Below are 25913 nucleotides of genomic sequence, written 5' to 3' on the forward strand. Positions count from 1 at the left end.
CATGGTGTACCTTGTCTGATTTCTGGTTTTCTTCCAATTACTATAAAGGTGACCAGTACTGGTTCACTGGTTATGTGGCTCATTTGGCGCCTTAATCATAAAACATTTTCATAATGTAGTACTTAAAAAATCTCTAGATAGTTGGTCACTCCATGATCATTATTTAAATAGTAAAGAGATTTGCATTGTTTGATATTTGTAAACAAACTCCATGAACAGCCAAATATTTATAAGACAAAAATGACCATAGACCATCGTGTAGTAACAGCGAACTGCTGTTAACATGTCTGCTTCATATCAGACTTCATTCTGGATGTTTATAATTTTGTAAACTCATACAGAGCTGTTCTTAACCCAGCAAAAGAGAGAAGGTTCTTTAGCTAGAACTTTTCCCATAGTGAAAATGTTGTCTTTGAGTGTCACTTAACTGTGTGAATAAGCCCAGTGCATTCACATACCTCAGGAGGTTGATATCCATCTTTTATTGTCAAACTACAATCAGTCTGCCTGAGCAGAAGCCCTTTCATGTCACGTTCGGTTGGGACAGTGTACCGGCTGGTCTGGAACAGTGAAGGAAAAGCAAAGCGAAAGGAACTTGGACTATTTCACAAATCCTCGCCACTGACTGAGGTTTCACGATAATTTGGTGTGTCTGGCTTTTTGCACCCCGGTGTTTGTGGTCTTCAGAGAGCTTCCCACACTCCAGCAAAGGCAGAGCGCAAGGCCGCTAAGAACACGGTACGGGGGGGGGGGGCTCTCCATGATCCTGTCTGGCGCCTGAATCTTCGGGCCCGTCCTCCTCCTGACAAGTGCACACACCTTTACTGGTGTGGTTTGGTGGACCTGAAAGACTGATGTAAAAACCTTACATTATCTATAAGCAGCTCAGAGAGCAAATTTGGCTGGACCGCATCAGAGGGGGTTATGCAAGGCCAGTGGATGGAGGTTTACATAGAGGTTTATTGGTGGTTTACACTGACAAGATTGGAAAGGTTTCCAGGTGGAGAGAACTATATAAAGCAGGAGATGTTTTTTAAGGCTTTAGCTGCACGTAACATCTTTTGCATCACATAGCATAAAGAGGTTTGATAACACAATAAATGAATTTGCATAGTCCCAGAATGATACTTCCCACTAATACAGCCCAACCAGCATATGCTGTAAGACTGTAATCAATTCTAGGACAGCAGTACAATAGCGGAGACATAGAGCTACTTACAAAGTAAAGCACCGATTATGAATTGAGAAGAATGCATGTATTTGATATACATGTACATGCTCATTCAGCGGCTGCAGTCCCAGCCCTGCTCCACTGACAGGCTCAGGACGTCTTTTGTCCCCCAGGCCATAAGACTGTTCAACTCCTCACAGCACAGCAGACTACGAACTATGTGACACCTCCACCCCGGTCACTCTAATGGACATATTTAACTTTATTTCTATACTTTGTACTTACTGTGTATTTTTTCCTCTCTTTACAACCCTATGTGCTCTGTCTATCTGCTATTGGAAGTCAGGAATATCCATCTGGGATCAATAAAGTATGTATGTATGTGTGTATGTGTGTGTGTATGTATGTATGTATGTATGTATGTATCTTACTCCATTTCAAATATCAAACTAACAAGAGTCAGTGGAAAGACAGGACACCCTTTACAGATGGTCATTGTGATATTGATGGCCACTCATATTAAACATTTTACATATTACAAGGTTATAACAAAATAGAGCCTTTATCTATATCTTATTAACCATAATAAGCAACAAGCAGAAGCAGAATAGCCTCACTTTGTGCCACTTAGCCCCGCCCCCCCACCCTTAGCCCCGCCCCCCCCTTATGGCAGGACTTTTCTTGCCTGTGCTGCTGTAAAGGGGAATTGCGCATTTATCATCCACATCATGAAGTACGCGGCCAGTGAGCAGCTCAGGGCTGAGACTAAAGTTTGTGCATGTGTGTGCACGCAAGCGCGCGTGTGTGTGTGTGTGTGTGTGTGTGTGAGAGAGGGTGGGGGGGGGGGGGATATGAGGCAGCGAGGCAAAAAGGGAGATACTATGCCACCATTCAGGCCGAGGTCTTTTCTTCCTGGAGTGTCCGTCGGTTGCATTTGTCACGTCCTCCTTTCATGTCACCACTCGCCACCTGCTCCTGAAATTCCTGAACATTTTCTGAAACCGTCCAGCGTCCTCCTTGCTCGGCCGGGCCCCTCTCGCGGGCCCCTCTCGCGGGCCCCTCTCGCGGGCCCCTCTCGCGGGCCCCATCCCCTCTGCACTGCCGGCTGAAAAGAAACCAAAGAAACCTCCAGTCTCCTTTCAGCCCCCGCACCACGCTCACGTTTTACTGTTCTGCCTTTTTTAATTAGTCACACGGACACACGCAGCTTTACATCTGGTAGGAATCCACACACGATCGATACGAACATGACGTGTGATATATTCACAGTGATTGTCATTTGTAATATGTTCAGACTAAGACGAGTGTCATGCAGACTACTAAATGAGGCTCACAGCATTTAAAAGATCTGTCTGCAGTGGTCATAAGTTAAATTGTAATTTCGATCAGACTTTTAAAAAAGACAAAAGTGAATGGGTTGGTTATACCACAGATTCTCACATCACATCTGTAAATACACGACCATCGTGCAACCTTTGAAATGCCACAGAAAGGCGTCAACAAGGGCAGGTCACACAGCAGTGGCTCGAGTGTGACCACGGTGCACCTCTCACCGGCTTGTGGGCCTTGGGGGAAGAGCAGGGTTTTATCTCTCCGCACTCTGAAGATGCCGTCATCAGGGCCCGTGTTCACCTGCTGCTACCCAGAGCAGAGACCAGCTGCTGTCGCCGGCAACACCCTCTCATTGGCTGCCAGCTCCTGCCCGCCTGAGAATTCCGAGCTGCACCACCGCCTGAAAGTGCGAAGGGGGAACAGAACAAAACCGGAGCGCGTCCCTCTACCCCTGCCCTCTCACCCCCCAACCGCGGTATTGTTGCAGCCCCAGAGGCCGTCCCCATACTGGGCCCAGGAGAGGGGCCGAATGCTATCTGTCAGGAGACTTTGCTGACCACCCATGAAATGGCTTTGAGAGTCCCAGCAGTGGAATTTCATGGGGCCCAGGGTTGGTTAACCAAAACTAACAAAAGGTAACTGGGATTTGTGCCAACGGCAGGTGTAAGCATTCACATTATAAAATCACACATTCTCTAGAGGGAGGGAGGCATCTAGTGCAGGAACTCTGATTACATCACGAGGCACAAAGGAGATAAGGTTATCTAGTGTGGCAGCACTTCCACTGAAACGTAAGACATCTTTAAAGGTTTTAACACAGCATTGTTTCACAAAGGACAAGGACAGCATACAAATCCTACAAAAACGGCCACAGAAGTACCAGTTCTTTATTGTAAAAGCTCATGCCTTAAGGTACAAAAACAAATGTAAAAAATAAAACAAAAATATACAAAATACAATACAAAATACTCATTAACAAATATTTACAGTGGTGCTCAAAGGATTACCCTTGGCCTAATTTCAACTAACTATGTGAGTTTAAACACGTTACTGTGATTAACCTCTGATTCAACCCCCCAAAAAATAAAAAATTTGCATGCTTACATAAAGCTTACATAAAATACCAATATACTATGACCCATCTGATAGAATCACACTGTAATGAGTGTACAGATTGTAAGGTTTCCAATTTTAAGAGACTGGGGTAATAAATGCTGGACAATGAATATTTAAATGAGTATTTAAATGAAGGGGTTCATTTTTTCTTGCATGCCCTTGCCAGTCTAGCCAGTTCTGATTCTTTTCCAGCAGAGGGAGACTGCAGCGCTGAACAACTGCCAATTCTCCTATTTCACCACAAGATGGTGTATGTATTTCAACTTGCACTCCCAAAGCTCATTATACTGCAGTTTCACCCATCATAATAAACCATTCCTGATCAAGATATTTGAAGCAATGGGACTGAGGCGAATTCACAACAGCAATGATCCCAGATCAGCTCAAACTCCCCATAATGCAGGTTAAAGCCTCCTGTTGTCTGTTGTCATTATCTGACTGCCTTCTTGGTTTAATTTATGAGCCAGGCTTGTAAATCAAAGAAGCCTCAGTCATCTTTTACATGTCAGCATAACATCTTTAAGAGCAATACACAAAGTCTTCAGTCTCAATCTTCACAACTGCCTGTTCCCATGCTCCCCATAACCATGGAGGACACGTCGCATTTGCTTTGATGAGGTTTGACATCTCTTCTGATTTTCAGAATGACATTTGTGATGATCCACCAACATACTCATGGAAGTCTGCAACCACGTTAAGTAAAGAACATACCTACAACATCAAAAACGAAAAAAAAAGTGATTCCTTATTAGGATAAATGATGATTCCAGACATATCAAAACTGGACATAAGTGACACTCTGGACATAAGTAGCCAAGAACCTGTGAAAGTAAAACAAGCCTTCACATATAATGCTTTTAATCTTAGGCTACTAAAGATGACATGAAGCTACCGTGTTGCATTTTCTTGACCTACCTGTCGAAACTTCGCCCTCACTCTCGCCACGTCCTCCTGGAGGTGTTCGTACTGCGGGTCTTCATGGGGAAGGTTTTGGATTAACCCAACCAGACTCTCTGCGGCTTTGAGCTGTTTCCTGGGAGGACAATAAAAGGTGGTTAGCTGGTATTTAGAGAAGAAATGTATTTAATGTTGCCATGTAACACAACAGGCCACCTCCCGGGTCTAGCCATCCACCTTGCTTTAACGTCATCGTTGTTCTGAAGAAGAAACGTCCATGCGAGGGCAAAGCCGTGGTAGAAACAGACCTGAAACGAGGCACCTTCAAATGACACAACACTCCTTCATCTTCAAGCCCACACATGCCAGTTAATACACTGTCAACAGTGAATAAAACGTGTTTGGGGTGAAATATAACGACCTCGGCGGACAGTCGAGCTCCGTGGAGCGCCCCGTGGACTCGGCCCTCCGCAGCTCCCTGCCGGGTGCCCTCCTCACGCCCCTCACGGTACCCCTCAGTGCGGAACCTGCACACACACAAATGTCGACGTTATAAAAACCAACACCATATTCATGTAAGTAAAAACAACCTACTTACAACACATTCTCGTGTTTTTTTATATTACCTGTCATCTGCCATAACAATTGAGTCGAACAAATCGTCCGTGAGCGACACAGACGCCATGGCCGGTCACAAAACAACCAGGCCGATATAAAACAACAAACAATAAACAAATATTCTATATGCAGCTGTCATGTAAACGCAAAGCTAGATGGTTGGCTGCTGACTTCCGGGAGCGCGTCTTCTTCGTGTGCAGTTAGAGGTTACTGCCCCCAGCTGGAGTGGAGCGGTACAACGCAGTTTATTATCCCTACAGGATTTAGTCAGAGACGCTCGGAATTATCTTTCTTATTTAAATGAAAGGTATTATAGATAGTAACGTCGCTATCTCACATCATATGTCACTGTTTATATTTTGTGTATTTTTATAGATTTATTTAATTGTATAGATATTTATATATCCTCCAGCGCGGTCCTAGGAATAGCATTTTCCTCACTAAAAGTTTTCCTCCTCTGGTAAACGCAGAACTGTCGTAGTGCAGGGCTTGCGGAGGCTTTCGTCAGTAGGCATGACAATAATTTTACGTGAATTGTGGTTTAAGGTTATTCTACCCATTACGTTATGTAGCACAGAATATAATTGTCCAAAGACCATATAGCATACGACTATGTCTTATAATGTATTCCGGTCTGAACGAGTGAGCTATATTTAGCAGAAATAACAAAAATAAATACAAGCCATAACACTGGAATTACAAATACAAAAGTACATTTCAAGAGAATCAAAATGCTGGAATGGAAATTATTAACGTCAGTGTATTGGTTTCTAACTTCCAGACTGAATGTCTGGTCCTGATTAAGCTAACGTCAGAGCTTTAAAAAGGGGGAAACATACTTCTCAGTCACCATCAATATATCAGCCCATTACTGGTTAGAGCAGTTTAGTTGTCCTGGAACAGATTCCTGCTGGTCCAGGTACCCAACAGAAACATCGCCTCTTGTAATTCCAACTACAGTAGGTCCCCTCCCAATAACAACAGTCATCGGCTAAGGTGGGTCCCTATTTAGTTTAGTGAAACTGGACTGGATCCGATGTTCTCCATTAAAGTGGTCATCAGCTACGTTTTAATAATTAAAAAAAATTCAGAGCTGCACTATTTTATTTCTTGAAATGAAATGAGGGCTCAGGCCAGATGTGTTAGAGTTTGTAAAACACCCAAAAGTCCTGTAGCTGACGCCCTAAACTGCAATTCACAACATCTGGAGTCGATGTGTACAGGCTGTTAAAATCTGTTTCCATTTGTAATAGCCAGGTGCTTCGGTCATTTCGTTTTCACTAGAGCTATTAGTGAAATCACAATGAAAACAAGCAATCAGTCACTGTAAATGTTTGGGCCAGCAGATTTTCTTAATCAGTTAATCAGTCTTTGCGAATTACAAACCCGGTGTTGCGAAAATTACGACAACAGAGATTTAAAGAAATAAGATGTAATTAGACATGTCGCCAGTGGAGGGAGCAATAACACCATATATAACAACAGAACAAACGGAAAGAACTTGTCTAGTTCTACATGAGACTGTCATTCAGTACATAAATGCAGTCGGTGCCATCCTGCACTGATGTGATATAGACTACCATATATAGAATAATGCATTTTTTCATATTACAATTATTTAATGCAATTTAATTATTTAATGTGATTACAGTATTTTTTATTAATCAATGGTTCATAAGACACGGAGTCCGGCACTCAGCAAATACAGCACAATGCAAATACAATAGAGAAGAGAATAGCTGTTTATCTGTCTGTCATAATCAGGGGCGTAGCAGTAAATTCTGGGCCCTGTACACTCTCAATGTCAGTGGGCCCCTTTAAATGCCAGTAAACAAGGCACATGAGTAAAATGGGCCTCTCTCCCTACTCGGGCCCTGGGTAGTCAGGTCCACACTCCCCCCCCCACTACCACGCCCATGGTCATAATACTCATTGTTTGTCACGATGTGTCATTGTTATATTTCAGTCTGAGGGTTAGTGGAAAACTAGTTGTGTAGTCTCACAGAAAATTAATAGAAGATAAAATTGCATTAAATTATTATCTTTGAATCTTTTGTTGTGGTTTGTCCCTGACAGCTCCATAAACTTTTATTTCACATCTCTGGTAGTTCGTTGCTGCATCTTTTAACATATGTTAGTTGCAGGGGGTTTTCTTTGGCACTAATTACAGTTTAGGCTTTACCACATTACTTTCATGTATACTGATCCCCATCCAGTGCTTCTGGATGAATCCTTGGCCTGGATACTTATCTAAACACCAGCCAAGATATACTGAACTGTGTAGTGCATTACTGTTCGCCATGTTACTGGGTTTGCATTGATTGCAGAGTGCATAATGACTGAAAAGTCTGTCAGTGGGATACAATATCACATGTTGTAATGTGCAAATGCACTACCAAATGTCTGTACTCATTTGCATATTGTAACCTTTTGCTCTTGGTTTTTGCCAATGCTGATGAAAAGTCATTACACCCCCCACATACACACACGCAAGTATGCACACATATTTCATTAACAAGCATAATTGAAAAGGTGGGTTTTTTGTATTAACTGCCCCAGATATGATAAAGCCTCAGCAATGAAAAATTAAAACATGTTTTTGCCCATGTAATATTCTATTATTGGATGTTGCTCTGCGAATGGATAATGGTTTAAATGTTAAGTCACTAAAGACTCTTGAAGCATGTAGTCACACTTTCTCATACATTTTTATACCTCAGATATATTTATTTAAAATAAATACAGCGAATATTAAAAAAAACTACAAATGGTAATCATGGTGCCATCTCCATGCTGTACATTTAAGTGCATAAACGTCCTTGGGATTTGGAGTGATTTACCAACAGCATGTTGTTGTTCTTTGTGTCCATCTGTGTGTCCATGGTGGAAACTGCCCTTTGGAAACCTGATCCTCCTCTTGCCACAGTCCACGAATTCTTCTGTCTCCAGCAAAATAGTTCCTGTGTGCTTCTGGGCTCCATTCTCAGGGCAGGCTGGTAATGTTCAGACTCGCCACCACGTTAGAGATTAAACTTCCTGTGAAACTCTTTGAGCGAGACTCATCTTTTGTTGAAACTGGGGCTTTGAATGACAATTTGGGATATCCTCCCAAATGATTCAAGGCTGTCTGCTTGGAGACCTAAGTGATGATTCTGTTCTGGGTCGACTGGAAAGTGCACCACTCTTGGTTTGTAGTCTGTTAGCTCCTGTGACAGTGTATTGACCATAGGCAGGAACTGTGAAAGAGCACTCTGGGGTCGGTTCTTCCCGCCGCCCAGGCTCACCAGCGTCCCGTGTTTGCCCGAGATGTAGATGTTGTAGCCATCTGGCAAAATTCGCTCCAAAAAAGAGCAGTCCTCTCTCATGTAGATCTGCTATAGAGAAAGATCAAGAGCATGAATAAACTACCTTACAAGTACAGGTCCATGTACTGTCTCATATACGGTTTTTTAAATGAGTGCTTTGCTGTAATTTCTTTGACAGATGTTTGCCCTGCACCTACAGGAGTCAGAGTTTTTCCGCCAACTTTCATTGAGGTTTTAGCAATGTAAACGTACCCAGCAAGGGACAAAGGTTGGTAATGTGACGTCAGTAAACATATTTGGTCAGTTTTTCAGAATGAATTCTGTTATCAGTGGGACTAATTCATCAATGTCAGTTAGAGCCATTAAACACTCTCTTCATTAACATTCTTTTAGAAGCCAGAAATGGATGAATATTTATTTGCGCAACAATTAAATAAGGCTGCATAACATTACTTTTACTTAATTGCTTAACACTTTTCTGTTTAGGTTTTCTGTTTTTCAGTATTTAGTCTTTCCTACACGTGTTCCTAGACATAAAAATATAATCAACAACAAAACCAATCTCTGGATATCAGTAGTGCTGACTGTGTTTACATTCCTAGGTTTGCCTTTCGAATGATGGCCATTTGTTTATTAGGAGTAAACGCTTAGGGGGTAAATGTTGACAATCACGATGACCTCCCTTTCGAAATCAAATCGTCATTAATCAATGTATAGCTAGCTAGTATAGTATATTTGCCTATTCATAACTACCATGGGTGTATAACAATTAGCCCAACAGTTGTCATTACTTTCCCATCATGGTCAATTGTGTTAACAAAGCCATTCTTTCAATAATCAATCACTTACCGATCCATACAGTTTTCCGTTAACATCCATGCAGAGATAATTTGAGCTCGCTACTCCTTTGATAACGACATATCCCGTGTCAACGGTGCGAATTTCCACCAAACCTTTAAAAAAACACCACAATCTCATTTGTACAGTGTGAACAAAGTCAAAATCGCTTTCGCAATTACAAGATTTTTTCCTATTCGCTGCTACAGTTCAGGTCAAAATATATATTTTCCGCAGTGGCACGAGCATCATATTGAAATTCAATTGCGTGGGAATTTTTTATCTGACATTTTTTATTTTGGAGTGAGCCTTAAAAAGTTGCCCATGGTCTCTACATGACAGAACAAGCTAACAATATAACGACTGTTTTACAGTGACTTTGGTGTTGCACACGAAGTGGACTTTGTAATATGCTACATACAAAGAAAATGGTACTAATATAGTGTACTAATATAGTGTAATATGTATTAACACACGCTCTTGCGATGTGTGTAGCCTGGTCTGTGAGTTACTGATGCGTTCGCGGGACGGGCTACTCACTGTGAGGACTTTGCAGGTGTGATCCTCCTATCTTGCCGTCTTTTTTTATTTGCAGATGCAGTCCGTGTCTGGCTGCATACAGATGCCGAAGTCGGACCGGTTCTCCCCAGTCATTGGCCAACAGCGGCCCGGAGTCGGGCGACGGGAGGCATCCCACCTCAGCGCTAAACAAGAGGTTGTGCCCGCACAAAGCAATAAAAACGACCAGCAGCATGTTCTAGTATCACCGTGAAGGCCTAGAGTATGAACATAGGTCTCGTCTCTGTTCAAGTTGGGTGGTTTGTTCTGTTTCTTGCAGTGTTTTAAAGAACGTTTCTCTGTTTGGGCATAACCCTGGGCATCTGGCCTTTTAAACTTCCTCTTATCAGGTCGATCGATAAGCGCTTTCCCCTTTTGGCAGTTCTGCGAACGAGATCATAACACACCCTCTGGACATCCAACAGATGGCGGGTTAGGCTACGACAGACCCCTCGCTGCCCCAAATTTGAAAGGACTCCAATGATGAAACTCCACCTTTATTAGTGCTTCACTCTGAATGTAGGCTGTAGTGCGGATTGTGCCTTCCATTGTGCAATATTTTATTCTACTGTTTTTTTTTCATATGAAAGTCTACAGGCCTAGACTGAACAGCACAGACTGTTCTAGACGTTTGATTTGGGTGTTTCCTTCCTTTTATACATCCCTAAACTGTAACGCGTAGAAGGAAAATGAAAATGTTGTGCATCTAACATTTACGTGCAAGTTTTACTAGATAGGGGCGGTATTTTGTTTATTATTTTTTATTTAAACGTTACTAGACACTATCTATAGAACTTTCATATTTTCACAGAGCACGTGAATATGGGGGGGGGGGGGGATGAAAACGTCTTCGACTCACTTTTTTATTCTAGAGAGTCTGCAAACGAAAATGTACTTTAGACCTAGCGTGCTTGATTCAAACCCATGTGCAACTAGGAGTGATCTGGCACAAGCGCATTCAGCAGTGCTTGCACGACTGTCTAACAGCGCAGCGCTATTTGCTTTACACGTGGTGCGTTTTTGACAGTTCTCGAGCCCAGTTAAACAATACAGTAGACCATAAACTGCTTCCATTCGTGAAAATTCACCACATTTAGACAGCTCGAAGGAGTCACAGGGATAATATTCTCAACATTTGTTAATTTGTGTTATATTTTTTTACCTGAAGGATATTTGAAGAGAACATTTCTTAAATATAATTTACCCACACGACACGTGCCACTCAACGGGAATTGGAAGTCTCTTCCGTCAGTTCTTGCAAACGCCAATAGATGGCGCTCCATAATTATACTAGAAACAAACTGCTGACTCTGTGGAGGCACTTGGGTGCCTTGGTGTTGGCGTTGGCGTCATTTTGTACTTCATATCTTATTTCTGTTCGTAAACAGTGACGTGTGTCAAACGTTTAGACTGAGTACACACACGATTGCAATTTTGTTCTCATGAAACTGTGATATTGAATACTGCCACTGTCAAAGTAGCATCATTACATCCAATGAAATCAACAGGTGGTTTTTCATTCATCCTGGAATTCATGCATACATGCACATACATGTCTTACATGCATACAGTTCATATAGGCCCCATGTTCTGTGTATTTCGAGCTACTGTGTAACCAAAGACAAATTTCATTGGTACTGCGCAGTATTATGTGTGAACATACTCAGCCAATAAAACCTGATCGCGATCCCAACGCTGATCCACTTTTATACAAGACGCCACCGTAAACGGTCTGGAGGAGTCTGATCCCAGATCACTGCTCCTTTGCTCTGGGAGCAGTTCAGTTAGTCATTTTAACAGATTTACACATGTTATTATGGAGCATTACTGTGGAGGCCATAACAGGACATGTCAGGTGTTCACAGTTTGTTTACATGTTTATAAACCCAAGTATCCATAGAATATAGAACCGTTTTTGGAAACGAGCAAGGGGGCATAGCAGAGCTTCTGTCAGCTATATTGGAGGAGAACGCTGAACTGGTGTGGTCATCCAGCGCGGGGGCCAGACACCCTGAGGCACAGAGGGCTGTCAAGGTCTGGCTTGAGTGATGAGGATTTAGAGAGGGGGATTTAGCATGCCCTTATACACCACTGGCTCCACACCAGCAGAGAGGCGCGGCACATTTGAAGAATGAACCTGGAGAATTTTCAAACCCTTGAGCTATGACTGTAACCGCTTGGCTCTGTCTGAAAGCCCACCGTGACCTTTGGTCTAACCTTATAAAGTGTCCTTACGAGGTAATATCAGTTGAAAGCTGTCATCCAATTCCACTTCTGACACGTGGCTACTGACACATGCTGACACACAAAAGTATTGTACGCTGACTGACAGTATTATTCAATTTAAAACGTCCGTGTATTAAATTTACGTTTTAGAAGGACATATCCAAAATGGAGTCTTTGCCAAATTTCATAAATCTGTTCTCCCCTGCCCAAGATGCAGGTTGTATTGTATTCATTGTGTAATCGCAAGGTTGAGTCATTTCCTTTACAGTTGATGTCACTTTATTCCTCGAACAATATCTCATCATTTATTTTTTCTGCACACACTGGAATTGTCCAATGTTCTCATACTTCCTTTGAAACTAGACTGGACCAGACCAGACGCCGCAGTGTGTCCAAACTGCCCAAAGTGTCTTGACCCGGTCTCGGTCGAAGTGCTGACCTATGTGGTCATTACCGTTTACCCCACGAATAGAGACAAAGGCGTCACAGTGCTCTGACCTGCCTGAGCTCCGTCATAATCAGCAGTTCCATTCATCTGCCTCTCCCATCTCAAGACCTCAGTTCATTTATGAAAAAATGTTTGCCCTCTGCAATCATATTGGTTCGCACCGCACAATCCAACTATATGTAATTGATTATGCAATAACGACCTGCTGGAGGAAGGATTTACTCTGGTGTATTTCCTGCCCACATCAGCCCTCCGTGGGCCATAGATCCAATATGCAAACAGAAGTGTGGTTGTTCTGAGGAAGAACATTAACGTCTTTACTGTAGATGCTGTCGAGTGCGCTGGAGTAGCCCATAGTGACACAGGCATGTGGTGAGATCATCTGTAAAGCAAACTCGTTTGGAGTGTTTACTCATTGAGTGTTTACTAGTGTGATGTACATGAGAGAGAAATGTATGTTGCCTGTTTACACACACGTGCACAGTGCCAGTTCTTGACAGGGTTATAACATGTTCAGTGTTATGACTGGGCTATAACATGTACAGTGTTGTAACAGGACTATAATATGTACAGTTATGCCAGGCTTATAACATGTACAGTGTTGTGAAAAGGTTCTAATATGTACAGTGGAAGGATATTACCATCGCTCAACACATAGTATAGATTCTCCATTAAAAGGATCATCAAAGTTTTTTATATTAGGACAAAGATTGAGGTAGGAGGCAGGAGGTAAAGGTGGTAAACTGCCCTGACAACCAGATCAAAAACGCAGAGCTCATCTCATCTTCTTGAGTGATGAAATAGGCAAATTTGTTGTTAAATGTTTAACATACCAAATTATCACTTAATATCTCTGTCAATAACCCTAATGATTTTCACATTTAAGCAAATTGGATTATGTTAAAAAAATATAATTCTGATTATAATACTTTATAATTGTGGAGTGATTTCAATACGAAAGTAACTAACGTGGTCTCATGGGTTCCTGTTCAGTTCTATGCTGTGCTAGAACAACGAGGCAGAAAACAGAAGACCTCCATCGTGGAGTTCTTCATTAACGTCCATTAACGTTACCGATGGTCGTTTTTTAAAGGGTAATATGGTGTGGTCTTCTTCTCAACTGGAACACCGTATCATGACCAGTAGAATTCTGGGACAAACGTCCCTCGTGTAGCATAAGAGACACGTTTGTCTTCTCTATTGTACATGTGGAAAAATTACTTATAAATCACACAATGTTGTATTGTGTAATGACAGAGATGCAGTCAACCCAAGACCACAGCTAGCTCCATGTCTTCAGTGACATATTACCTAATAGGAATCTGAATCTAAGTAAATACTGATTTAATGGCATTAGGCACAAGCGTATTCTTTCTGCCATACCTCCGAGTCCACTGTGACTAGAGCCATATGCAAATTCAGCAGACAGCATGTGCGTGCTGTTATGCCTCGGGACCGATTGAGGTTCTGATTTGCTTGTCTGTTCCTCACCCAGCATCATAAGGGCTGTGTATGCAGGCGCTCGCCATCCACTTTGAAGCTGAAAGACGTGTTTTGACTGCAGAGTCTGTTGCTCCGTGGTGCGCCATGATCCACTTTGTTGGCGTTGTTTGATTAAAAACACGTGAAGTCCCCTCTCCTGCTCTTGAAAGGGCCCGTGCTAATGGCTTTGAGGATTACTGCCACGTTTGGAGAGCTTTTAATGTCTTAATTTCTCTTGGGCTTATGCACCGACTTACTTCAAGTCAAACCAGAAGTGTATTTAATGTCTTTGACCAATCCCATGCTGTAAAGTCGGCATGATGATTTAGTAAATAAATAGAGAAGTGATGACAGAATAATTGAAGAAGTATTCATCATCTTTCCATCGCATGTAAATTGTTTGCTGAGCACTTGATCATGTGTGATAATTACCTCAAAGGTTTACATGTGCTGTGGTGCATTTTGGCCAAACGCTCTGATGGGTGTTTGTCGTTAACCAGGGGACGTCAGAGTCAAGTTCAAGTTCCCAAGGGAAAGCTCTGCCTTCTAGGGGGCCCAGGGATCTCCTGACTGCCTGGAGATGTCGTGTGGAGGACGGCAGGCAGCCTTGAACCCCGACCCCTGCAAACCACGCCACGCTGGCCAGTGGGCTGCGTGATTAGAGGGTAAAGGTACATGTAATTTCCCTTACACTAATGCCCTAGCATACACCTCCGAACATGGTGGAAAGGCAGAGGGAGTGGATGTTCACAGCCGTTTGAAGTACCTTGTCTTTATGGGCAAACATCTGGAGGATCCCAGACACCTCGCAGCTGGCCTTACAAAGGGAACGTGGGCCCCGAGCACTCTAACTACAACCCTGGGGCCGAGCTGCCGCAGGCATGGGCCTCTTTCTGCTCTCCGACCGCAGAAACACGCAAAAACACACCTCAGTGTGAAGAGCAGCCAACACACACACCTGCATGGTGCACGCTGGCTGAACAAACTAAAACAAGGATGGACCCTTCAGACATTCACATTCAACAATATATTACTTTAGGATCACCTCAAAATCAGACACAGATGCTACTGACAGTAATTCCGCACGAAGCGGCACGTTTTCTGGCCAGACCTGTTATGGTACAAATGACGCAGCGTTGTTGGTGATGACCAGTGGCGGTCTGTGTAAGTGTGTGGAGAGGCGCTGAGTTCATGGCGGGTTCTGGTGCTGCCTGGGTGAAGTCATTCAAGGGTGGTGCAGGTGCTCCATCAGCGCCAGGTGTGGAGATTTGAATTCTGGCACGAGGTTGATTTGCTTCAGCACAGCTCAGCCCATCCCCCAATTAAATACTAGTCTGTTGTGCTTGTTGCTTTTTTTTCTATCACAAATTCATTACCTCAGAAAAAAAAAACTTGGTTGTGCTAACCACATTGTCATTATTTTCCTGTCAGCTAAATAACTTTGCAGTGACTCTTTGGTCTGTTTCGAATGATGAAAATTGAGTTGATGACTATCAAAGATGAGCTGTGAACTGTTTTAGTCCTTTAGTGTTTAAATGTAGCCATAAAAACAGGTTTGTTGTTCCATGTGCTGGTGTGTGTGTGTGTGTGTGTGTGTGTGTGTGTGTGTGTGTGTGTGTGTGTGTGTGTGTGTGTGTGTGTGTGTGTGTGTGTGTGTATGTGTTTGTGTGTGTATGTATGTGTGTATCTGTGTCTGCACATGTGTGTGTGTTTGTCTGTGTCTGTATCTGTGTCTGCACATGTGTGTTTGTGTGTGTCTGTATCTGTGTCTGCATGTGTGTGTTTGTGTGTGTCTGTATCTGTGTCTACATGTGTGTGTGTTTGTCTGTGTCTGTATCTGTGTCTGCACATGTGTGTTTGTGTGTGTCTTTATCTGTGTCTGCATGTGTGTGTTTGTGTGTGTCTGTATCTGTGTCTGCACATGTGTGTATGTCTATATCTGTGTCTACATACGTGTGTTTGTGTGTGTCTGAATCTGTGTCTGCACATGTGTGTTTGTGTGCGTGTCTGTATCTGTGTCTACACATGTGTGTTTGTGTGCGTGTCTTTATCTGTGTCTGCACAAGTGTGTTTGTGTGTGTCTTTATCTGTGTCTGCACAAGTGTTTGTGTGTCTGTATCTGTGTCTGCACACGTGTGTTTGTGTGTGTCTTTATCTGTGTCTGCACAAGTGTGTTTGTGTGTCTGTATCTGTGTCTGCACATGTGTGTTTGTGTGTGTCTATCTGTCTGCACACGTGTGTTTGTGTGTCTTTATCTGTGTCTGCACACGTGTGTTTGTGTGTCTGTATCTGTGTCTGCACATGTGTGTTTGTGTGTGTCTTTATCTGTGTCTGCACACGTGTGTTTGTGTGTGTCTGTATCTGTGTCTACACACGTGTGTTTGTGTGTCTTTATCTGTGTCTGCACACGTGTGTTTGTGTGTCTGTATCTGTGTCTGCACACGTGTGTTTGTGTGTCTGTGTCTGCACACGTGTGTTTGTGTGTCTGTATCTGTGTCTGCACATGTGTGTTTGTGTGTGTCTTTATCTGTGTCTGCATACGACGTGTGTTTGTGTGTCTGTATCTGTGTCTGCACATGTGTGTTTGTGTGTGTCTTTATCTGTGTCTGCACATGTGTGTTTGTGTGTGTCTGTATCTGTGTCTACACACGTGTGTTTGTGTGTCTTTATCTGTGTCTGCACACGTGTGTTTGTGTGTGTCTTTATCTGTGTCTGCACACGTGTGTTTGTGTGTCTGTATCTGTGTCTACAGATGTGTGTTTGTGTGTGTCTGTATCTGTGTCTGCACACGTGTGTTTGTGTGTCTGTATCTGTGTCTGCACACGTGTGTTTGTGTGTCTGTATCTGTGTCTGCACATGTGTGTTTGTGTGTCTGTATCTGTGTCTGCACATGTGTGTTTGTGTGTCTGTATCTGTGTCTGCACACGTGTGTTTGTGTGTCTGTATCTGTGTCTACAGATGTGTGTTTGTGTGTCTGTATCTGTGTCTACACATGTGTGTTTGTGTGTCTGTATCTGTCTGCACACGTGTGTTTGTGTGTCTGTATCTGTGTCTGCACACGTGTGTTTGTGTGTCTGTATCTGTGTCTGCACACGTGTGTTTGTGTGTCTGTATCTGTGTCTGCACACGTGTGTTTGTGTGTCTGTATCTGTGTCTACACATGTGTGTTTGTGTGTCTGTATCTGTGTCTGCACATGTGTGTTTGTGTGTCTGTATCTGTGTCTGCACATGTGTGTTTGTGTGTCTGTATCTGTGTCTACAGATGTGTGTTTGTGTGTCTGTATCTGTGTCTACACATGTGTGTTTGTGTGTCTGTATCTGTGTCTGCACACGTGTGTTTGTGTGTCTGTATCTGTGTCTGCAGATGTGTGTTTGTTTGCAACTTCATGGGTTTAGGACCCAACATTAATGTGTGTTTAATTACATGTTATTACATTTAATTACTGCCTTATTCCATACATATGTAATAGTCGTTATGATCACTTAATGGGCCAGGAAAAGGCTGACAGTTCAGCGGTTCGCTGTAGGAATGTGTGATATGCCAGAGACACATCACTATAGAAAACTCTTTATTTCAATGTCAAGGATTGACATGGACCTCAGTTGCAATGCAATAAAAATGCCACTTCCCTTACTGAGATGAGGGTTTTGCTCTTATGTCTCTCCTATTTTTATCCAGGGATCGGAAATGATCCACAATCGGAAAACCAATCCAGCAATTGAGTTCGCCCACAGGTGGAGACTGGAACCTACATGAACTAAGATAAATTTAGGAACAACACAGTACGATCCATAGACATTTTATATTTATCACATCCCAAATCCCAAAATACATTTAATGCTTGCAGCAATGAGTAGAATGATCAAACTGTTGGAAATGAAAAAAATAATATATATAATCAACATGAAATCCATATACAGTGAATGAATCATACTGCCAGCAAGTACATACACACACAGAGTGAGGTAAAAATGACTTTGGTGGAAGAAGTGTTAGACCTGAGACTAAAGGTTCGTAAAGGTTCGTTACTTGGACACATTCCACAACTGTGACAGAAAAGAACGAAGAATTCTGTGGATGTAGCTCATTAATGTATAAACCCCTTTGACTGTCAATGACTTTGATTATTCATTGTTTATTGAAAATTAACTATGTTAACAATTGATTAAAAAAAACCTTTAAAGTTACAAAAGCTTATGCTCCATATTACTGTCAGAGAAAGCTGAGCTAGAATTACTCTTCATTTATTCGAGTGTGGTGTGGAGAAGATCTCAAAAGTGAGACCCTTCAACTCTACCACGTTACCTGCCATGTTTGTTAGTGTGTCACGAATACAGAGGCGTAGTAAAACCACGCGGAGCTCTGTGGGTGAGTTTCGTTCTCCAGTCTTTCCTTCTCTATGTATCCCCTGAAGCCCACAAGTGTCTGGCCTGTTTGCCCAGAGCACCCACCAATGGTCAGTCAATACCAGCCAATACGCTTCCTGTCAGCGACTGTGTTGTTGTGAGCTGTTAGGGTGTCAGCCTGCTCTGTGATGTCTTTGTGCCGGCGGGCTTGAAAGGGCTGTTATGATATAAAGATAGTTTTAAGAGCAAACCGTTTAATGGAGAGGAGGCACTTGAGAGGTGGAGTAATGTTTATTTGGTGGAGACAATGACCCTGACGCAGGTAGGTGGGGCAGGGAGGCTATTTTAAAGGGGGCCTTTACAGCCCTCATTCATTCTGTTTATTGGAGCAGAAAGCCGTCATTCTTTCAGGCAATGACAGTGCTGCACATCGCCGCAGCTCATGGCCAGGAATACTGGCGTATTAAGTGACCACACCTGTCTCCTTCTGCCTGCCCTCTTGTTTGTGATGAGATGGTTATTTGTATAGAACTCATATTCCTCGTCTGCAATGAATTCAAGCTGCATCTACCAGAGGAGTGTTAAGAAATTTGGCAACAAAGATTTGGTAAAAAAAAAAAAAAAAAACTTTTGTCAACCAAAGATTCACATTCACAGAATGTTTATTCACAGAAATAAACACTGACCTCAGTGACCTCAGTTTTTATGGTCATGTAATCGTTAAACACCCATTTCAGACATACTACAGTTTACTTTTCAACACAAGCTGGGGGGATTTATATCACAGTAGTTCACGTACGAGTCCACTGTCTGAGAAGCGATGACCATACGTCTATTTTGGTTGTCCATTTGGTGGCCAGACCTGACATTAACATGACAGTTAGATTTCAGAGAGACGACATTAACATGACAGACAGACTTTGCAGCTTTGCAGGGATTTCTTGATGCTGAGCTACATAAACAGAAGCAAGCCTGCCAGCTCATACTCACTGGTGCTGAAATCCCCCCCGATCAAGGAGACAATTGAGCTGTAAATCTCATGACAGGTGTGACATCTGCCTCATAGCCTTAATGCTTTTAGAGTAAACTATTATAAACAACTTTAATCTGACCTATGAAAAAATTAAAAGACAATCTGAATGTTAATAAAATAGTGTTAATAGAAGTCACTGTGGTAACATGATGTGGTGACACACAAGCCAGCCGGAGATACCCCCTCATTAGTCAACGTTCAGAGGGAAGGCCCCTCTCTGCTTTTAAACCTGCTCCCCTTTCGGAGAAACGCATGCCTAGAAGGGCAGCGGCTGCCTTCCTCCAACACCACCCACCACCAACCCTCCCCCCCCACCCTTCCCGAGAGGGGTGTAGCGCGAGAGGCTTACCCCGTCGCAGGGCAGGGAGCACTCCACTCCCAGGAGGAACCACTCAGCTCTCGGGCCTGCCCACACCACCCAGTCTGCACTCCAGGCCCTCGCTGAGCGTGAACCATAGGCGGGCCACGACTCGGCAGGCTCGACCCTGCAGAAATGTGGGGCGCGGAGCTCCGGGCCCACGCGTAGTCTGGCAGCACCAGATGCAGATTCTGTGAGCGTATATTTAGACGCTCCGAACAGAAGGCTTTCTTTTTTTTCTAAAGTTACACTTGGAGGTTTTCTGGCGAGTGTTTCGGCTCCAGCAGGGAGAGGAACTGAAGGCCAGGGCGCGTGACTACGGCTGGCCAGACCGCGGCAGGACAGCCATGGATGTGGTTTGAGCAGGTTAAGGCCCTGCACGGCATTCCTCTGTAGCTAAAGGGAGGAACTGAGAAAACACAGCTCAGATTTGTTCAGAGCTTTATTAACTTCCACTTAAGTTAGGGCATTGTCATGTGCACGGCACATACATTACAATGTTTGGACCTGTATAAAACTACAGACAATATTTGGTAAATGGCATCAAGACCCACAATGTACCACCGCAGGACAGTCGGTCCAGTAGCTCAATCTGAGATGCTGAAACAACCTGCAGGTAGATGGATGAATAACCATAAGGTAACCATGAGGACAGAATCAACAGTTTATTTCCACACTGTCCATTTTTTAGAATACAAACTCAGAAACAGACAGAGATCTCGCTGCTGAGGGGCACAGTGTTGAAGTGGTGATGCACTCTGTCTTTCTCTATATCATCAGACCACATGTGCATGTTGACACTGCAGATTTTTGCTTAAGCAAATCCACTCCACTGATTTGTATCGGTTCCACGTGGTGATGAGGATCATAGAAGCTATTTGCCTCCAGAGACCATCTAACCAATGGCGAGGAACATCCACGCTCATGCAAAACAGCTCAATTTGGAAAGAAGTTTGTCACAGCTGTAAAAACGGCAGATATAATGAGAGAGACAGGACAACTCTAACATCATCTTAAGTAAATCAAATTAGATCGACAACTGTGCACATCCAGAATCAAAACATGAGCTAGCAATGGAAAGTTGGAAGAACAGCAATGCATAAAAAAGTTTCTCAAATCATTCCTAAAATGATCATTCAATTTATTCCTAAAATATGGCTGTGTTGCAATGATTTCTGATATTGACATGGTTGTCTGTTGAGATGTTTGGTGAAACTTAGTTACGATAACCACTGTGCATCCATCCATCCACCTGTCAACATTCTCTTTGTATTATGTTGGTAGACTAAATAAAAAATATCTCTAAAATGTTTACGTTAATTTGTACCTGTAACAAATATTAACAATAAGGAATGCTTGGTTTGAGATATTTCTCGGTCAGTTGGAAAAGGGTTCTAAATGGATTTGACAAACCTCTCCCCATGTAAAAGGAAAGCCTACCATATTAAACAAAGTGGAATACCTGGCTAAAAAACACCTTCTTGGTACTTCACTAATTACAGCATATTATATTTACAAAATATCTAAAGACAAATATAGGGTTACTGGTGAGCGTATAGTGCAGACTAACAGCTGTCTTCAAATATTTCCACCATGATTATCCTTTCCAAAAGTAAATCACAGGGTAAAGATAGCTCAAACGTGACAAGGCACAACCAGGATGCAGGGGCGGCCAGGACTTCGGTGAGCAGCGATGCTACGAGCCAGCCCGCGTTAAGGCACGCTACGGGAAACATTCGCTGTCAGCAGAACTGAGAACAGTAGACCGTCAAACGAAAACATAATGAGGTAGACAATGACTGGAAGGCAGACAGATCATTTTACCTTATTGTCAAAGTTGTATAAAAGAGAAAAAAAAAACATTAATAGCCTCAAGTAAGTCCACACCCCCTAGCCCTAGACTCAACTGATCCTGTCATTACGTGTTACCAATTTATACAAATACTGATCTTTGATCATGCCACATTGCCCTTCTATGTACCATAGGAAAAGACTAAAGCTGCATCATAAAACATGTGTTTATAAAGGAGTTTGGATATTGTATCTGTCTTTCATATCAGCGTGTAATCGTGTTTTAATACATGTACTTTTTGCTTGTGTAATGTCAAGAAGATGGCTTTCTCTATCCAGAGCCTTATAGATCTGACAAGGATTGACTACAGATAAGTTCAGAGTTCAAAGACCACCCCCACCCCCCATACCCCCACACCCCCAGCCCCACCAGAGCTAAAAACAGATATGGGGTAGGACTTCAACGGCGCACTTTCAGTTACCGAGAGTAAACCGATACTGCTTCATTTAGACCCCAGTCCTGCACAAAGGAGGGTGGACATTGGACAATTGCTCCAGTGCGTAATACCGTTGGGGTTGATACAATTTCACGAGTTCAGACACTTAGAGCTAAGACTTACTTACTTCTTTCCCAGGAATTTGAAGGAATTCACTCCTTCAAAACATTATTTTAGAACAACAAAACAAAAAACAGTGCAAGAAAAGAAAAAAAAAACAATACATTGGGCATTGTAGGAATTTCACGTATTAAAAACACTTGATAGCAGCATATAGGATAAATAAACAAATGAAAAATAAATTAAATGTGTTCACACTTACAAAGAGGCAGTTTAAAGGAAATATAAAATGGACTATTATAAATAGTCTAATATACACATACACGATACACTTAACCTCGTGTGTGACCTCCGTGGAAGGAGCATCGTTTGGTATTTCCGCCTCAGGTTGAGCGCCCTTTCTTTCCTCGTTTGTTCAAATTCTTGGCAAGAAATGTGTCACTGTCATGGCTGTTGAAATTCTGTTTCCTTTTTTTGTTTTGCCAGCCTTACTAAGTCCCATGTACATCCCTGGATACGCTACGGATTCGTACGCGTTGTAGTTGTTGGCCAGGAGTTTTTCTTTGAATTTGCATTCATCTGTGAACTGCACCTGAGATGGAAATGAATGATGAGGACATTAGGATTCTGAATTGCAGCCTAAACCTGCAGATGCATTTGTTCAGCAAAACAATCTTTTACATAATCTTTTACGTATTCTTTTAAGTACGTCTCTGATCGCATTGTCAACCGAGTGAATATGTGAAGATCAAGCAGTCGGCTGACCTCCATTACCGGGCCACACTGAAACAGCTCCTCTGTGCACCTGGGGGTATCCATATCGGTATGGGGCTATCGGCTCAAAGTTGAATCGGTACGTCTGAAGCACGATTGTACTTTAGATCGAGCTTCGACCAATGAAGGAAAGTCAGTATTTTGCCATATTATTGGGGGGGGCGCTTGGGGCTGGCTGGGCTGTGGGTGAGACAGAATCTGGGTGGTCCATTTTAGCTAGTTCATCTTCTCTCTGGGAAGGACAGTAGGTGCATGTGTTGGCTGGCAATGCTAAGAATGGAATGCCCAGTCTAAATGATCTACTGCTCCACCGGTCCCGGGTTTGTCCGGCCCACAATGAAAACACAACTAGGCGTTGGAAGCGCGCCACCGCTGAGCTGAAATGTGACGAGGACAGGGCCTGGCAGAGCATGGGGACAGGGTGGCTTTACAGTATGGTGTGTGTGTGTGTGTGTGTGTGTGGGGGGGGGGGGGGGGGGGAGGGTTGGAGCTCTAGTAAAGAGTGATATGTCATCGAGCACCGATAAGAACATCTACAGGCGGAAACCTGTCGTAAATCATTTCATGCGCTTACAGATCCGTAGAGTTTCCCCTTGCTGCTCATGGCCACGAATAACTCGCTCCGGACGCCAAACAGTGTCACGACTCCCCTCTCCACCGGAGATATCTCGAGAAGACCTGCAACAAACAACAAAGAATACAAACGAGCTCATTTGACATGTGTCCTTAGCCACATCTTTAGCCTATCCAGGATGGCTGTATTTGTATGGCTCTGTGAGTGTTTACATTGAGCCTTCCAGAGCATCCTAGTAGGAAATGACACCGTCTGTGTTTCACAAGTACTTATATTGGTCTGCTCCCCCTTTTGTACCATCACGGATTATTCATCCACACTTGTGTAAGGTTTGCTATTTTTACCAGTCCCTGGATTAATTATAGTTTATTAATGCAATAAGATTTATTAAAGCATGATATTCAGTGTCTTTTTTTTTTTCAAATTCAGGCACAAGTTTCCTTGTAATAGAGATGTGCTGGGTCCTCCTTAGAACGATGCCTCGTCCCGTTTATAGAGGTGCTGTGTGGTTACTGCGTATGTAATGAAAACGTATGTAATGTATCTCCCTTCAGTTTTATGTCATGGCTTAAAATAGTCTAAGGGAACACAAAACAGCTCTAGGGTATGTATCGATATTGACTACACACATTTCTAAAGTTCTACTCTATCACTGTGACAACTACAGGTATTTTAGAACTGAGCGGTATGTTAGAACAGAAAAAAATACTTTTAATAACCATTGCCTGTTGCCACATATCGCGATATCTGGGTTGGTCGTTAATTAGACGCCCAAGGTCAAGGAGTTAATGTGCCATAACAGATGGGTTTATCTCCATCCGAACTTTAGGACCAGCTTTAGATATTGGCCCGGTTCCGGACAATCTCCCGTTACACAGACCCGTGTCAAGTAAGGGGTGTGGAAAGAACGCATCACTCAAGAACCCAGATGTTGAGTACACCCCCCAACCACATGTGATCTGCTTTGTAACGACGTAACTCGTCAACGGCGAATACATTAGTAACCTATTAATACTTAAAGAGTAACCAATGCCTCATTCTAAGCTCAAACACATCAGAGTATTATTAGTCAGCTTATTAGTGTTCCCCTTTTGAACAAACTGAAATTATATTTCAGATGCTGTTGTTTTGTTAGTCCTCTCAACTACGTATTAATATTGATATTGCGCATCTTCTGTGGCGTTCACGTTTCCCAGATTTTGACCATTCTGTTTGTAAAGAGACAATTCAAGTATCGTATATGTTATACGAAAACGGGAGATTAAATGAAGTTTTTTAAGTTTTTTGTTTATTTGTTTATTTTTAAATGAAGTATGCTTAAACTTACTGTATCTGTTTTCGTTGTGCACTCCAGTAATCCTACCGTCGGGTAATACTTGAAGATGAAATCCAATACCTACATTACAGTAAAGACGCCGCAGTCGTTTAATCCCCATGAGATAGTCACTCTCCCGGTTAATATCCCTTCTTTCCCCGGGGATTCGAGCCAAAGATTGAGTGTAGAGTGTCTCCCAGCGTCGCTCCGCGGGGCCGCTCTGCCTGCCCGGTAGGGGAGCACAGCGCACCGAGCTTGTAATTAGTCCCAAGACCAATATTGGTAAGAGGGCCGGTTGAACAGTCATTCTCGTGACCAACACGTCAGTGTCTGAAGGAGGTAAATAGACTAAAGATATGGTCTTTGTCTATTTTTGTGACAGAGCCCCCAAAACAATTCCAAAAAACAAACTCGCTTACTCATATGCGAAACTGCTGATAACCCCGTTGAGCGACACGAAGTCGCGCTCAGAAGGGTATGTCCTTTCCAGCGTGCCTGCTTCAAAGTCGGTTCCGAGTTAAGAAGTGTTGAGTGTGCCCGCTAGCGCAGCTCAGCCATGCCGCGTTTCCCTTGCCGACGATATTTATATGTGCAACGAAATTACATCACGCTCTGCACGCTGCATCACGGGGCGATGTGAACCACTCCGCGCGGACCGAGTCCTTATAATGTGCGCGCGTACAGGCTGTGGGTAGCGAGGAAGGCAGTGTGCGTGCGTGCGTTTCTTTGAGTGTGCGACTTTCGCTCGCTCATTTATAAACATCACAGCCTACAGACTTACCACGTTTGTGTCACGTTACAAAAACACTGTCTATAGAAATTATGTCCTTTTTTGATTCACAGTTTTTGGATAGCTTAGAAGCTTCTATAGCTTCTATAACTGAGCAAAGCGCGCTCGTTTACAAACATACTTCTTAAGATTTTAAAACTCTTCGTCACATAACGAGACAATTGTATGTAAAATAGGCTAATACCCTTATCATATTTTATTCATGCTTTGTAAAAATAAAAAAAGCTTTAAAATCAACCAGCTACAGTTGAGTTTGCTTTGTGCAAAGCTTCCTTCATTATCGGACAGAAATCAAATAATTTATGTATGGAAGGATGTAAAATCGGAAGTCACTAAGTTAACAGACAGCAATGTAGGACAGGAGACAGTTCTATAAATGAACAA

The 25913-nt window shown here is 42.9% G+C and overlaps 3 protein-coding genes across 7 annotated transcripts; all 3 read right to left on the minus strand.

The window, feature by feature from the left end:
* Positions 1-3360: 3360 nt before the first annotated feature.
* lto1 (LTO1 maturation factor of ABCE1) lies at positions 3361-5335 on the minus strand. Of its 4 annotated transcripts, none has more exons than XM_077023706.1 (5): positions 5143-5335; positions 4938-5043; positions 4754-4824; positions 4535-4652; positions 3361-4330 (listed from the first exon to the last, which is right to left on the minus strand). In XM_077023706.1, the coding sequence occupies exons 1-5, from the start codon at positions 5199-5201 to the stop codon at positions 4259-4261; spliced, it is 426 nt and encodes a 141-aa protein (XP_076879821.1). In that variant the 5' UTR covers positions 5202-5335; the 3' UTR covers positions 3361-4258. The 4 variants fall into 4 exon arrangements, with proteins under 4 accessions (XP_076879821.1, XP_076879820.1, XP_076879819.1 ...); XM_077023705.1 differs by having other exon boundaries at positions 4935-5043; XM_077023704.1 differs by having other exon boundaries at positions 4306-4440.
* Positions 5336-8060: 2725 nt separating this feature from the next.
* fgf19 (fibroblast growth factor 19) lies at positions 8061-10155 on the minus strand. The gene is given in 4 exon segments (XM_077023708.1): positions 8061-8508; positions 9289-9392; positions 9813-9834; positions 9836-10155. Coding segments are annotated over 4 exon segments (636 nt in total). The 5' UTR covers positions 10031-10155; the 3' UTR covers positions 8061-8193.
* An 11806-nt stretch (positions 10156-21961) lies between these two features.
* On the minus strand, positions 21962-25446 carry fgf4 (fibroblast growth factor 4). Of its 2 annotated transcripts, XM_077024159.1 has the most exons (4): positions 25159-25446; positions 24752-25069; positions 23425-23528; positions 21962-22668 (listed from the first exon to the last, which is right to left on the minus strand). In XM_077024159.1, exons 1-4 carry the CDS (start codon positions 25160-25162, stop codon positions 22492-22494), a joined length of 603 nt encoding a protein of 200 aa, XP_076880274.1. In that variant the 5' UTR covers positions 25163-25446; the 3' UTR covers positions 21962-22491. The 2 variants fall into 2 exon arrangements, with proteins under 2 accessions (XP_076880274.1, XP_076880275.1); XM_077024160.1 differs by lacking the exon at positions 24752-25069.
* Between the last annotated feature and the right edge of the window lie 467 nt (positions 25447-25913).

This window comes from Brachyhypopomus gauderio, chromosome 12 (assembly GCF_052324685.1).
Source record: "Brachyhypopomus gauderio isolate BG-103 chromosome 12, BGAUD_0.2, whole genome shotgun sequence".
NCBI lineage: Eukaryota > Metazoa > Chordata > Actinopteri > Gymnotiformes > Hypopomidae > Brachyhypopomus > Brachyhypopomus gauderio.

What these genes read in the sequence shown, in the direction of transcription:
- fgf4 (XM_077024159.1), bottom strand. An exon ending in GCACAACGAAAACAGATACA is followed by an intron (nt 23,529 to 24,751) that starts GTAAGTTTAAGC and finishes TGTTTGTTGCAG; the next exon opens with GTCTTCTCGAGATATCTCCG. An exon ending in AGGGGAAACTCTACGGATCT is followed by an intron (nt 22,669 to 23,424) that starts GTAAGCGCATGA and finishes TTTCCATCTCAG; the next exon opens with GTGCAGTTCACAGATGAATG.
- lto1 (XM_077023703.1), bottom strand. Translation starts at nt 5,201, where the DNA reads ATGGCGTCTGTGTCGCTCACGGACGATTTGTTCGACTCAATTGTTATG. An exon ending in CTCGACTGTCCGCCGAGGTC is followed by an intron (nt 4,825 to 4,934) that starts GTTATATTTCAC and finishes GCCTCGTTTCAG; the next exon opens with GTCTGTTTCTACCACGGCTT. An exon ending in TGAGGGCGAAGTTTCGACAG is followed by an intron (nt 4,441 to 4,534) that starts GTAGGTCAAGAA and finishes TTACTTTCACAG; the next exon opens with GTTCTTGGCTACTTATGTCC.